This window comes from Mustela lutreola, chromosome 18 (assembly GCF_030435805.1).
Source record: "Mustela lutreola isolate mMusLut2 chromosome 18, mMusLut2.pri, whole genome shotgun sequence".
NCBI classification, from domain to species: Eukaryota; Metazoa; Chordata; class Mammalia; order Carnivora; family Mustelidae; genus Mustela; species Mustela lutreola.
The window spans coordinates 15438396-15453239 of record NC_081307.1 but is presented as its reverse complement, the minus strand read 5'-3'; the positions used below and the strand labels follow the sequence as shown (position 1 = coordinate 15453239).

Genomic DNA, 14844 nt, shown 5'->3' with positions numbered 1-14844 from the left:
CCCCTCTCCCTCTGCTGCTCCTCCCACTTGTGCTCTCTCTCCTCCTCTCACTCTCTGTCAAATAAATAAAATTCTTTAAAAAAAAAAAAAAAAAAAAAACCAAATCCTTTTCTACACTTAATCATGGTGACGCACTGAGAATGGACAGAATTATTGGGTCATTCCGTTGTAGTTCTGAAACTAATACTACATTGTATGTTAATTGTACTTTAATTTTTTTAAAAAGTACTTTATACATAGAGCCTTTATTGGTGCTTTCTAAAAACTAGGATTTACTATGTCAAAGATTAACTACACTTTTAATTTTTAAATATTTCTATTATGTTAGTTTCCCAGAAAGTCACACCAGTTCCTTACTTACAGTCCTTTGTGACCGTCTGTCCATTCTCTTGTCAGTATAAGGTTTTCAATTAAAAAACAAGTTCCCCCATCCAGTAGGCATGAAATGATAACTAGTTGTTTTAGTTTGCATTGCTGCAGCTTCCTGTGAAAGTTTTATTTACTCCTCCTAGCATTTCCTCTCTGGACTGGCCTGTTCCTATGCTTTCCTTGCCTGTCGGGGTTATCTGTGTCTTGTTTTCAGTGTTTAGAACATTCCGTGTGCTGTGAGCGTGAATGTTACCTCCATCCCACTGTCTATTACTGGTGTTTTGATTTGTTTAAAGTGTCTCTTGTCATTTTGAAATTTAATTTTTGTCAGTTCTGTGTAATTTTACATAACCATTACTACCTCTGCAGAGTGATATTCATCATTTTTGGAGACTGGGGATTATACTTTGCTGAAAAGTTTCCCCAGACCACCATGGCTGTGTGAATATTCTCCTCAATTGTCTCCTAATAATTTTGTACTGAACCTTTTTATACTTAGATCTTGCGTTGTTATAGAATTCGTTTCTCTCTGATCTAGTAGACCAGTTCTCTTCCAAAAGAAATCCAGTTATGCTGTGCTTTTTATTAAAGCAAATAAACATTTTCCGTTGAATTGAGTTTTATAATGTTGTAACCTTAGATAAAAACTTGGATCACTGTTGGGGGGAAATCTCACTTTTATAAATATGCTTCAACTTGGTTCTGATTCATGTTTTCCTCTTCATGATTCAGGGAGTTCATCGGTCACATTTACTGGAAACAGCTTTGTGAAATACCGTCTAATGGAAAATGAAAACAGACTGGAGATGAAGCTGACCATGAGGCTCAGAACCTACTCTGCTCACGCGGTTGTGATGTATGCCCGCGGGACCGACTACAGCATCTTGGAGGTACGTTTTTGTACCTGAAGACTTTAAAAACACGAAATTCTGTTTTATGTTCATGTTGTCCATTTTGGGGGAAAAAAAATTAAGGGACATGGTTTTATTCCACATTTAAATAGTTCCTTGATACCTCTCTTAAGTTTTTGACGTTGGGGCTAAAAAGCTCTTTTTGCTCTTCCATAATACAGAGATTGACTTCTGTTTCTCACAGCATCTATAGGTCACGTGACAGTTAACATTCAAACTCTCAGTGGTATTACATCTTACTAATGTTACAGAGACCGTTTATAGAGAGCATTCGTAACTGTTTAAATAGTGCTAATCATCGTCTTTTTTTTTTTTTAATGCATTTAATTCACTTTTGATTTTACCTGATGCTATTTTTGGTTGTTATTCGGTTAACAGCTAATTGTGGGTGATTTCCATGATGCTTTTCGGAGGTGCACTTGGCACTTGAACTTGTGTTAGGTTCATTTTTACTCTGGGCACTGATGAGACGAGTGTGTGTTCTGCAGTGCTTAAAGGCAGTCTCACTCACTTTTCCCTTCAGTCACTAAATGTACCTCTCCTTTGGATGTTTGACCAGTTCCTCGTGGACGGTCCTGTAAGAGTAATGTGAATGGTAATTGTCTTTGACACAGATTCATAATGGAAGGCTGCAGTACAAGTTTGACTGTGGAAGTGGTCCTGGCATCGTGTCTGTTCAGAGCATTCAAGTCAACGATGGGCTGTGGCATGCCGTGTCTCTAGAAGTGAATGGAAACTATGCTAGGTTGGTTCTAGACCAAGTTCATACTGCATCAGGCACAGCCCCCGGGACCCTGAAAACCCTAAACCTGGATAACCATGTGTTTTTCGGTGGCCACATCCGTCAGCAAGGCACCAGGCACGGGAGAAGCCCGCAAGTCGGGAACGGTTTCCGGGGCTGTATGGACTCCATCTATTTGAACGGGCAGGAGCTCCCTCTGAACAACAAACCGAGAAGCTATGCACACATTGAAGAATGGGTGGACGTCTCTCCTGGGTGCTTACTAACAGCTACCGAAGACTGCTCCAGCAACCCTTGCCAGAATGGAGGCATTTGCCACCCGTCTCCTGCTGGAGGTAGGCCTCGGCGCTAGTCATCTTCAGAGCGCTGCACGCGGAGACACTTGGGAAGAGCCTCAGGTCTTTCTGCTTCCCCTTCCCATGCGAACGATGGTGTCGGATCCTGCGGTCAGTGTTGGAACTGAGGGAAACCAGAGCAGGGCTGGACTCAGGATGGCTCCCCCCAGGTCCCCCCAGTCAGGCTGCAGAACTTCCTCCTCGTTCCGCGCCGGCACCCACTGGCGAAGCTCTGCTGGCTCTGTCCTCTTGCCTGTGGTGTCTGCTTTGCACAGTCTTCTTCCGGTCACATCGGGGCTGGCCCGCCGGGACTCAGGACTGTGCACGCTTTCCTTCCGCAGGGCCCCCTAGGTCTGATGGCTCAGCATGTAGGGACTGCTAGCCTTGCTACAGATGGGGTTTGGTTTTGCAGAATGCCTCGAACCCTCTTGGGAGTATAACCAGTCCTGTCCCGAAGTAGTAGTGGAGTAGTAGAGGACTCCGTGGCATTTTGTTAACCTGGCCCCTTTTTGTCCCCTTCCCAGTAATGCTGTGAAAGGACAGGACAGTCACAGTGCCTGATCAGTAGAGCTGTGTGTGATGAATGAAGCAAAAATGAGAATGGCGCTTGAGTGGGATTTCAGAGGATTTGGCGTTGTGTTATTTTGGGGACATGTCTGTGCATACCCTATGCATGCCAAGAACAGGCCAGGTTATCCCCACCAGAGGACGCCGCGTGCAGGTTTATCCTGTGCTCACGTTGCATGCCCACGTCAGCTCAGCAGGGACCCCATCGTCCTTCACTCAGGGATGGGGCTGAGCAGCCTCTTCTTGAAACGGGCTACCGTGATCCCTATAGCAGCAGGAGGAGGAGAGCGTGGTGCCACACACAGGCTCCTAAAGCTTCGGGCTCAGAGGAGCGCGTCTTGGGCTAGAGAAGCTCTCACAGCCGTGCCCCCCTGCAGCGGCAGCGGGGAAGCGCAGTCCTGCCCAGGGACAGTAGGAGGAAGTCTACCACATGAATCGTCCCAGGCCACAGTCTTGGCAAGAAATCTGACATTCTTTATGCTCGTTGGGACACCTGTGACAGTCCCTTTCCCCGATGGTAGTTCATAGTCTCCCGAGGGCTTTCACGTTACTATCGCAGCCTTTAAAAGTCTGGGAGCTGCGGACAAACGGGGATGTGTTCGGCCAGAAGGGCTCTCAGTCCGCATGGTCACTCAAAGAAGGGACTTTCTTTGCTGTCTGTCCTTGGCCCACAAGTTCTGATTAACTGAAGCTAATTATGGGTTCTCTGTGCAGCTCTTCTGGTTTGGTTTTGCCAACAGCGGAAGTGAGAGATTGTTGATACAGACGACACTGTGCCCAGAGAGAACGGGAACTGTACGAACTTCTGCGGGTCTCGCGGCTGTTAACGAGGGCTTCTCTTAAAAGTGAAAACCAGTATTCTGCTCAGATATTTTGAGTTATTGAATGAGCTTTTTTTTCTCATCTCGCACCTACAGGTTATTACTGCAAGTGCAGTGCCCTGTACGTTGGGGCGTCCTGTGAGCTGAGCGTTAACCCGTGCTCCTCCAACCCGTGTCTTTACGGCGGCACATGCATCGTGGACAACGGGGACTTTGTGTGTCAGTGCAGAGGCTTATACACCGGTCAGAGGTCAGTGTGGCTCTCGGGGTGAGAGTCCTGGAAATGCCTCCTTTTGTTCCCTGTTGTGTCCTTTGCAGTACAAGTGTGACGCCGGATGCCTCTGTCCCTCTCCCCCCGCAGGTGCCAGCTTAGCCCCTACTGCACGGATGAGCCCTGCAAGAACGGGGGCACGTGCTTTGACAGTTTGGATGGTGCGGTCTGCCAGTGTGATTCGGGTTTTAGGGGAGAAAGGTAACTGGCTTCTTCTAGCACCTGTGTTTGCACCTCCCCGTCTTGTCACGTCAATTCGCAGACGTAGCAGAGCTCTGTTCATGTGGGGCAGCGCTGCTTTAGAACCTCACGTTCTACACCCTGAGGTCTTGGCTGCTGTTACCCTTTCACTCTTTAAAAGACGGAGCCGGTAACTGGAACGTCGTGCTTGAAAATGCCTACTTCCGTCCTCGAGAGGTCTTCACGCACAAGCTGCTCACAGGCAGGACCCGTGTGGGGAGCGGTAATTCTGTTACAGCAGAGGCACCCGGAGTTGTTACCTGTCTTTGCAGTGGGACAGCAGTGACCCCTCTTCAGAATATGTCATAACTCACGTCTATCTAGTATCTAGCAGCTGCTTTCTGGGGGAGGAAAATGGGGCCCAGGGGGGCTCGTGCTACACCTTGAAAGAAGCAGGCGTGTTAGTTCCCGCATGCCCGGTCACTGTTCGGTTTACCAAGTAACTGCACGTTGTCTGTCAGTGGCTCCCGCCTCACTGAGGTGTGCCCCGTCCTGTGTGCAGGCTGTGAGGGCCGGCGGCCTGTGGGCGTCTGCCTACGCTTCTGCTTCAGCGGTGGTTGGAGTAGTGAGTTTTGCCATCAGTCACATGGTCTTAGTTCCTTTTTAAGATTTTATTTGACTGAGAGAGGGAACACAAGAATGGGGAGTGGGAGAGGGAGAAGCATGCTTCCCACTGAGCAGGGAGCCTCATGCGGGGCTTGATCCTGGGACCCTGGGATCATGACCCTGAGCTGAAGACAGACACTTAACGATGAGCCACCCAGGCACCCTGTGGTCTTAGTTCTTAAACTGACTTTCCTAATTCCAGTCAGTTGATAATATATTTGACAAAAATGTCTCCACTGTTGACTGGCAGTTGAGTACAGGGAAGGGCAGTAGATATATTTTATAAAAGTGGGGAGGCTTTGAGAAGCGTCGGGCACATCTGCCCCCGTTTGGAAAGGCAGAGGGGGTGGAGCAGCCTGGGAGTACTCAGGTGAGGGGCTGTGGGAGGTTTTCAGCAGGAGAACTGTTTTAAAATGGAAAATTTCTAATCTTTCACATGTTTTATGCAACCATCCTATTTCTAAACAGGAAGATTTTCTTAGAGATTTAAGCTAGCCTTTCAGAACAGTTGCCAGCAGGCCATTTATCCAGTGTGCATTCTGAACAAAGAGAATGAGACGCAGACTGAATGCTTAGCCGGTGGGTTTGGGTTAATCATCTGTGGCATCAGTTACATACAGCGTGATGTCCTGCATCTCTCCCCGAGGGACCCCGTGTAGACTCACGTGACTAATTACTCCATGAGGGGTTTTTTCGTTGTAATAACTTGTTGGTAGCGTTTTTTTGGTGGTTACTCACGCTGTTGTGTTTGTGTTCAGTCCCTGGGCTCTGGGAACTAGGGGGGCTGGCCTCTTGAGACGTGTGTGGCAAGTGTCTGTCCTCGCTCTTGGCAGGTGTCAGAGTGACGTTGACGAGTGTGCCGCCAGCCCCTGTCGCAACGGGGCGCTGTGTGAAAACACGCACGGCTCCTACCACTGCAACTGCAGCCGTGAGTACCGGGGCCGACACTGCGAGGACGCCACGCCCAATCAGTACGTGTCCACTCCGTGGAACATCGGCCTGGCCGAGGGCATAGGCATTCTCGTCTTTGTAACGGGGATCTTCCTGCTGGTGGGGCTGTTTGTCCTCTGCCGCAAGATAGTCAGTCGGAAGAAGAAACACCAGGCCGAACCCGAAGACAAGCACCTGGGCCCCAGCGCCGCTTTCTTGCAAAGACCGTATTTTGATGCCAAGCTCAATAAGAACATTTACTCAGACATACCACCCCAGGTGCCTGTCCGTCCTATCTCCTACACTCCAAGCATTCCAAGCGACTCCAGGAACAACCTGGACCGCAATTCCTTTGAAGGATCTGCCATCCCGGAGCATCCGGAGTTCAGCACCTTTAACCCCGAAGCTGTGCACGGACACCGGAAAGCCGTGGCCGTCTGCAGCGTGGCTCCAAACTTGCCGCCCCCGCCGCCCTCAAACTCCCCGTCGGACAGTGACTCCATACAGAAGCCCAGCTGGGACTTCGACTACGACAGTAAGCGTGGCCCTTTGCACCTGCATCAAATGTCACTGAGCTGAACTGTGACCTTGTACCTTCTGCTAAAGCAGCCAGTGGGCCCGGTCACGTGGTGGAGCCCACGACAGGGATCAGTGCGCTCGGGCTCCCAGACCTGGGGGTGTGATGTGAGATGCTTGTCGTGGCCGAGAGCCGTGGTGGTCTGTCAATCAAGGACCTCATACTCAGGAGAGAGCAGCTCTTTCTGGGATGGATATGGGCTCTCAGGATTTGGGGGGCTTATTAGGACAAATTAGGAAGAATATTTGTATGATGGATTTTTTTTTTTTTTTAAACAGACAGAGAGAGATCACAAGTAGGCAGAGAGGCAGGCAGAGAGAGAGGAGGAAGCAGGCTCCCCGCCGAGCAGAGAGCCCAACGTGGGGCTTGATCCCACGACCCTGAGATCATGACCTGAGCTGAAGGCAGAGGTTTAAACCACTGAGCCACCCAGGCGCCCCTGATGGAATTTTTTTTTGAAGATTTTATTTATTTGGCAGACAGAGAGGCAGGTAGAGAGGTAAGCAGGCTCCACGCTGAGCAGAGAGCCCGACGCGGGGCTTGATCCCAGGACCCTGAGATCATGAGCTGAAGGCAGAGGCTTTAACCCACTGAGCCATCCAGGAGCCCCTGTATGATGGATGTTTTAAAAAGAGAAGCATAGTATTTGTAACAGCAGTCTGTAACATTTGATGCTTTAAAAATGGCTGTATGTGTCTTTTTTTTTTTTTTTTTAAGATTTTATTTATTTATTTGACAGAGAGAGATCACAAGTAGGCAGAGAGGCAGGCAGAGAGAGAGGAGGAAGTAGGCTCCCTGCTGAGCAGAGAGCCCGATGCAGGACTCAATCCCAGGACCCCGAGATCATGACCCGAGCCGAAGGCAGCGGCTCAACCCACTGAGCCACCCAGGCGCCCCTGTATGTTATTTTTAAGAGGAGGTTTTAATTCCCCATACTGTCTCATGATCTCCACAGTTGGGTTTATGGAGACTTTTTCTGTTCTGGGAATCTGCCGGAATACCTGCAGGTTTGAAGGTTCCAGTCGCTTCCCCCGTTTTCTTTCAGTTGTGCCTGGAGGCCGGCAGGCTCAGGCAGCGTTCGGGTGTGCTTGCCCTGTGTGAGGACACAGCAGCGAGCCGAGCGGAGGCCTCACCGTCCTGGAGCTGACCATTGTCCTTTTCCTTTTAGCTAAAGTCGTGGACCTTGATCCCTGCCTGTCCAAGAAACCCCTGGAGGAAAAGCCTTCGCATCCATACAGCGCCCGGGAGAGCCTGTCAGAGGTGCAGTCTCTCAGCTCCTTCCAGTCCGAGTCCTGCGATGACAATGGTGAGTGAAGAGTCTGAAACGCGGCGCAGGCTTGCTTGCCACGCTGTGGGCATGGCATTGCGTGTGGGAGTGTCGTGGGTGTGGAGGCTGCGACTGTTCACGTCCCACTCGGGACCACCGGTGCACAGCCCCTTGTACAACTTGCATGAGCGTCTGCAGCGGGGAGAGTATTTCAGACGTTCCTAATGGGACAGGTCTTTGAACTGCAGCAGCCTGTCGGAAGTAGGGAAGAAAATACACTTAACTGAAAGAGTTTTTCTGATTGTTGGTTGTTTTTTTTTTTTTTTCCCCCACAATAGTAAATGTTCTAGAGGTTTTGTGGGGTTTTAAAAAATGCTTGCAGCAGCTTTCCTGACCACAGCCCCCCACCCTCCTCCTGCTGCACCCCTGGGAGGCGATGGGGTAGTCGGAATGTTCAGCTCCGGGAGCTCCTTCACTATTACAAGGTTTTATTTGTCTCTTCCCCCAACTCCCCTGCGGCCCCAGCTCCCATTTGGATCAGAGCGTACTGACTGAGAGCACAGTTTAAGAGACTGCTAGTAAGTCTGATTATATTTCTAATGAAGAAAGTTTGACAGTGGGATCTTTGATGCCAGTTCTGTTGATCTGATTTCTCTAGGTAAACTGCATCAGTAACAGCTTTGCCATGATAACACAGAGCAGTAGAGAAAATGGTCAATATTCAGTAATAAAATAGTTGTTAGTGGAAATTTTTGCAGCTCAGAATTAGTAAGTTTTACTTTTTTTTTGCATAAAAATGTAATGTGTTTAGCCATTTCAAATAATTAACCCATTATTATTAATTTCTAAACCCAGAGTAATAGTTCATAATATATTTCAGTCTTTTCCCAAAGTAAAGATGGCCACAAGTTTACTCCATTCGTATGATTTCAAGCATCTTATGTGTCAGATCAGAGTCCACCTGTGTTTATTACTTATTACTTACTGACGGAGTCTATGAGCGTAGCTTTGCTTATTAAACCAACAAAATGAATTCTTTTTTCCATTAGGCTTAATTTAAAACTTTAGTGTTGCCAGTTTATGTAATTTATATTTTGGTTCCTCAAATGCTCTTCATAAATAAATTTCAGAATCTTGTCAATGTTTTCCTCAGAACATCATTCTTCTTAATACTGCTAACGGCTTTTAATAAACTGTGGCCCATCAGTTACAAAAGTTAATTGCTGGAAAATTTAGCATGAGAAAGAAAACATATCCAGGAGTGTTTGTATTTTAATTTTTATCAGTCAAAGTCCAGATAAAAAATGTGGACTTAAATTATATTTTTAGTTTTCTGAGGCTTTCATAACAGATCCCCACAAAGGTGGTGGCTAAACACAAGGTAAATTTATCATCTTACAGTTCTGTAGTTTAGAAATCCCACCGTAGGTCAGTGGGCTCACATGAAAGTGTTGGCAGGGCACTGTGTTTCTGCCCCCTCTAGAGGAGAACCTGCTCCCTGACCTTTCCCAGCTTCTAGAAGATGGTCTCCTTGCAAAGACAACATTGCCTCTCTCCTTGGCCATTCTTCTGTAGTCCTCACTCCCTCCACCCACTACAGACCATTTAGGAAAATCTCCCCATCTCCAGACCTTTAATCATACGAGCAAAGTCAGTCCCTTTGCCAGGGATGCTAACATATTCACCGTCTCCCAGGATTAGATGGGGACATCTTGGAGGGCCATTGTTCAGCTTTCCACAATGCACACATGTTTATCTTGGCGTAGATGCTTTAAAACAATCTGATCTATAAATAAAAGGGAATTTACCTAGGAAACAGCCAGGCAGACAGTCTGCATTTCTCTGCTGGTATGTTAGCTCCCCAGCTGTTAGCCCGTCTGCAAAAAAAAGATAAGAAATTTGTAGTTGGGAGTATATAGAACAGAATTAAAGCCAGTTTTGTATTTATATTACATATTTTATCTTATTATGTAATACTAAATTTTTCTTGGAAGGTACAAATTCATTAAATAAATCCAGAGAATTGGCTTAGCAAGCACTTTACTGTTTAAATGTGAAGTCTTTTGCCCATGAGATGTTTAAATAAGGATTGTTTTGTCATGACTAGGATCTGCAAGTGAGAAAACTTAGAGCTAAAATATGTCTTAAATTACAGTATAGTGTGCTTACTTTAGCCCTTTGATTAACAACGACTGCGTATAGCTGGACTAGAAAGATATCTAAGATACATAATAGCAAGAGTACAGGGCTCATGCATAATTATATTACGTGTTATGTTAAAGTTTTCACATTTTTAAATTAGGAAGTAGAAATTATATAAAGAAATCCTATTTCATGCACTATTTTCTAACTGAAGGTTTTCCTAATTTACTCCTTTTGTACCTTTTTACAAGCTTCCATAGTGACTGTAATCCACCTTGTCAACGCTGTCGTTGACACGGTGAATGAAGAAGGTATAGTCACAATACGTGTGCTGTGTTTGTGTTTATAGTCCCTGCCACAGAGAATCCTGTGCTTTCGCCTGTTGTAGTGTATAAAAAAAAAGTGTGTGGTTTTGAGGGGGTTGAGTACTTTTGTGCATGGTGTGTATGTATATTCGTAATCCAGATATGTTGCAAAAATATCCTTACGTAATGTTACGTCTTTGTCACTCTTTGCCACTCGTCGTGAATTTATATAGACATCAGAAGTGACCTGTGGGATCTTGACAGCTTGGCTTTACATGACATGGTATTAAGAGGCTTAGTAGTTACATTCTAGCTGAACATTTCTTTTTTTCAATCTTCTTCATAGGAATAACACTAACGCACAGCTTTTATAATTACCTGAGTGTGATTAAGGATAATGATAGAACATGGCAGAAAGTAATTCTTTTCATTATATGGTGTAGTGAAAATTAATATGAAGCTTTATCTCTGTTTAAAATTCTCTGAAAGGGCATTGATCAGCACCTAAAGTTACTTTAAATAAGCCCTTTATTAATGCACTGAAGTAGGAGTAATCACATGTAAATTGCACAGCCTAGTAGCTTTTAAATTGTAAATCCCATCTCCAGGAGGGCTTAGAATTTGCCTTTCTCTACACAATCAAGAGTGCATTACCCTTAGGGGATTGTCTTTGGGAAGACAGGTGTGTTTTTAAGATTGAGTTGAGAGGATGGTTTCAGGATAGGGCAGGCCAGGCGGAAGCTTGTAACTTCCCCAGGAACAGGTACTGTGATCTGTATTTTGTCTCGTGGATTTTAGTTATAAATATGGATGGAATTTTAGAAAGCAGAACTTAAAACCATTCTTTCATGGGTTCTCCTTCACTGAAAAGTAATAGAAACTGTATTTAAAGTTGACCGCTTGTTTGAAGGCAAGTGGGTCCTGCCTTGATAGACAGTGGGCATTGTGTTATGTACTGATCGTGATTGCCTTTCCAGTCATCTTTCTGTTTTAATTATAAATATTTTCTTTTCTCTCTGCTCTGCCACCTGGAGTAACAGGTGGTCAAGTTCTCTCTTCAAGAAATTACATTTTTGCTGGGACGCCTGGGTGGCTCAGTGGGTTAAGAAATTACATTTTTGTAGACTTTAGAAACAATTCTGTAGTTACACATTGACTAAATACTGGCTTATTTTTTAGCGTCACCATGGTGGTTCACTTTTAGCTTTAAATTCCTAGAAGAGAACCACCAGTCAGGTCCTCTTTGCTCCAGATTTCTTTATTTAATACATGGGTTTTCGGGAACAATTGTACAATGCATGGAAAGCATTCAGAAAAGCTCTCAAATGACCCTATTTCTATTGTGATTACTACTTTCCAAGAATAAGAATCATGACAACAGCTGAGTTTGGGCTTGACCTCTACATTATCTGATTTAATCCTTCTATTAAAGGGATTTCCACTTGCCTTTCAAAGATAAGAACTTGAAGTTTAGCCAGGGTAAGCAACCTGCCCAGGGCCGGGGCCCTTACTAAAGTGGGATTTACATCTTTTGGGGCCTGCGGCCTCCATGCTGGAGTTCTGTGTACAAACCCGGAGTCAGAGTCGTGAAGGAGCGAGTGGCTTTGCAGCTCTGGGGTGTGGGCAGGAGTCAGCACAGCCCATGCTCTCTCCCGGGACAAGGGAACAATGGGAAGATCGAGTCACATTCAGAATGGGCAGGGTTTGTAGAGAGTTTCTTCTGTCCATTCATGAGTCCCTGCAATAGTGGATTTGTCTGAATGTAACGTACCTTTGAGGGCTGTACTGTGCTGTGAAGTGTGTCTTAGATGTATTTGGATTGTGTCATCATACTGTTCAGTATCACGAAGGTGTCCTTTAAGTTCCCTCTCAATTTACGTGCTATTGGGGCTTATAAACTATTCCTAATCAAATTGGGTGCGTTCAGGTTCCGATAGCCAGAAAAAAGAAAGAGAAAGCAAACTCCCACGGAGCTCCCGGCCGAGTTGATCATCCCAGTCTTTTCCTCTCCTCCCCGTCCCATTTCATTTGTGCCGCGTGCATTTCTCTGCCATTCGGACCTTCCGGGGAGCACGGCTCCGGCTCCGAGGCTGGTCCATGGCTGCATGGGCCTTGATAGACAGTGGGCATTGTGTTATGTACTGATCGTGATTGCCTTTCCAGTCATCTTTCTGTTTTAATTATAAATATTTTCTTTTCTCTCTACTCTGCCACCAAAAGAGTCTTTGGCTGCTCCTGACCTCAGCAAATCAAGAGGTGACTTATGCATGCCAGTTGTTCATTGATACTCACTAAAAAAAATTGGTAAAGGTTTGCCCCCACGGCTGACTTGCTTCACTTGTCTGCTCCGTGGATGCCGCAGTAACTGAGTCCAGAGCTGTCTGTGCTGCATTCTAAACCTGTCGCCTCGCCTGCGTGTCCGAGGAGTTCCGTAATCTCCAGGGCGGAGGGAGCATCCCCATATCGGGGGGTTTCTAAAAAAAATTATAGTCCAAAATGATTCTTTGTCCTTGTAAATGTAACAAAAACTGGGTGTTGTAATCGATCCAAACTTGGGCTGTTTTTCAGTTTTGGGTTGCATTTTGCTTGATTTGGAAGCATGCTTTGTTACGTACCTTTATTAATGTCTATAAAGGAATTTTCTTTTGTAATGTTAGCATGTCACTGTGTCCTGAGCCTGAGCTGATCCCCTTTGGATAGAGCAGTGGGTCCTGAAGGGCTGTTGGGAAGCGCTTGTTGGAAAGTACCTGTCCTTCAGATGCCGGCACACTGCTTCTGTTCAGACTTGTTTGCTTTCCTTGAAAGTCAGGCACCTACGTGAAACTCTCGGTCCTCCTTTTGGAACTAGAGCTTAGTTCAGAGAGGTGGTCAAAACTCAGTCGGGGTGAGGGGGGCAGCGGGAGGCCCTCAAAGCATCGAGCAGGGGATTCCGCAGGGAGGAACCCGTGGGACGCCCTCGCGCTTGCTCTACGCTGAGCTCTTTGTGCGATGGCACAGATAGCAGGGAGGAAAGAAACTGAAATCTGTTCTCTTTCCTACCAAGGCTATCACTGGGATACGTCGGATTGGATGCCGAGCGTTCCTCTGCCAGATATACAAGAATTTCCCAATTACGAGGTCATTGACGAGCAGACCCCACTCTACTCAGCAGATCCGAACGCCATCGACACAGACTATTACCCCGGAGGCTATGACATCGAGAGCGATTTCCCACCGCCACCAGAAGACTTCCCCGCCCCTGACGAACTGCCGCCCTTGCCTCCGGAATTCAGTGACCAGTTCGAGTCCATACACCCTCCCAGAGACATGCCCGCCGCGGGCAGTCTGGGCTCCTCCTCGCGAAACCGGCAGAGGTTCCACTTGAATCAGTATCTGCCCAATTTCTACCCCGTCGATATGTCTGAACCTCAAAAACCAGGCGCCGGCGAGAACAGTCCGTGCAGAGAACCCTATGCCCCCTTCCCTCCGGGGTACCCCAGAAACTTTGAAGCCCCTCCCGCAGAAACCATGCCCCTGTCCGTGTACGCCTCCACGGCCTCCTGCTCTGACGTGTCGGCGTGCTGTGACGTGGAGTCGGAGGTCATGATGAGTGACTACGAGAGCGGGGAGGACGGTCACTTCGAGGAGGTGACGGTGCCCCCGCTGGATGCGCAGCAACACACGCAGGTGTGACGCTCAGCCTCCCCCCAAAGTGCCTGGACCCGACCGAACCTGGAGCTGGTTCTGTACGTGATCTTCCGCATCGTTCTCCGCAGCAGTGCTTCAGCGCTTTTCTTTCCTTTTCTTCTTTTTGGGTGAGCTACGATGGGCATGGCTGCACTGAGTCACGCACCTCTGGACAAGTTAGCCATTTCCGGTGTCCGAACCTACTGTAACGGGAGGAGGTTTCCTTTGGCCGTGCCATTTCCAAACCTCTGTCTGCATTTACATGTGTCTGTTAAAATAATGAAACAAAAAATCAGTCCTATCACCTTGTTAGCATGATTCATGTATTTATATAGATTTGATTATTTTAATTTTTTTTTGTAAATTTTATGTACAGATCTGATTTCTTATAGTTTTAACTAGGTTTTTCCAAATACTTGGTGCATTTGTTTTTGACCGAAATTTGGTGGTGTTAGCGTCATTACCTGGCACCCTGATTTTTTAATGTAACCAGGGTTTCATTATGTGTCCTTTTCCACTGAAGTACGACATTTCATTAAGACATTTCAATATAGCCTTTGATTTCTCGCTGTACATAGGAGGAGGAAAGATCTTCCACATGGACATGTCTTAAATGAGTTACTGTATTTTAGAATTATAAACATTTTTCATTACTGGAAAGTGTAATGGGGACCTTCTGCTTACCTGTTTAGAACCAAAACCATCACGACACAGTTTTTATAGTGTCTGTATATTTGTGATGCAACAGTCATGTAAAGGTTTTTACTGAAAACTACCATTAGCCAGTCTTTCTTACTGACAATAAATTATTAATAAAATACTGTAGCGTTACTGCCTGTTTTTCCTGTGTTGAGGCCCTTGCTTAGGATTTAAAGAGGAGTTGCCAAAGAACGCGGACGGGTGTAGAGACCTTAGGTTTTTGGGGCCTTCGATGTGAAGGGCCCAGATGCCAAACCCGGTGGTACTTACAGATGTAGCCACTAGGTGGCAGTACACGGCCACTGGAGCCTGCTCAGAGTTCCAGGTGTAGGCCCAAGACCCTGCTCTTTTATGTGTTTTCCGACTAAAACTTCAAGAAAACTTCCCTTTATACAT

General features: G+C 46.4%; 1 protein-coding gene across 6 annotated transcripts in view; it reads left to right on the top strand.

Moving 5' to 3' along the window:
- FAT1 (FAT atypical cadherin 1) overlaps positions 1 to 14569 on the top strand; it is a 127699-nt gene extending 113130 nt beyond the window's left edge. For 2 of the 6 annotated variants that reach the window (XM_059156316.1, XM_059156317.1), the window contains exons 21-29: positions 1102 to 1259; positions 1895 to 2357; positions 3842 to 3995; positions 4107 to 4217; positions 5696 to 6327; positions 7538 to 7675; positions 10030 to 10089; positions 12304 to 12339; positions 13127 to 14569. In XM_059156316.1, coding sequence (XP_059012299.1) covers positions 1102 to 1259; positions 1895 to 2357; positions 3842 to 3995; positions 4107 to 4217; positions 5696 to 6327; positions 7538 to 7675; positions 10030 to 10089; positions 12304 to 12339; positions 13127 to 13755 — 2381 coding nt within the window. In that variant the 3' untranslated portion in view covers positions 13756 to 14569. Of the gene's footprint in view, positions 1 to 1101; positions 1260 to 1894; positions 2358 to 3841; positions 3996 to 4106; positions 4218 to 5695; positions 6328 to 7537; positions 7676 to 8161; positions 8215 to 10029; positions 10090 to 12303; positions 12340 to 13126 lie in introns of those variants that run through there. The other 4 variants (XM_059156318.1, XM_059156322.1, XM_059156321.1 and 1 more) reach the window with 4 other exon arrangements.
- Positions 14570 to 14844: the final 275 nt, after the last annotated feature.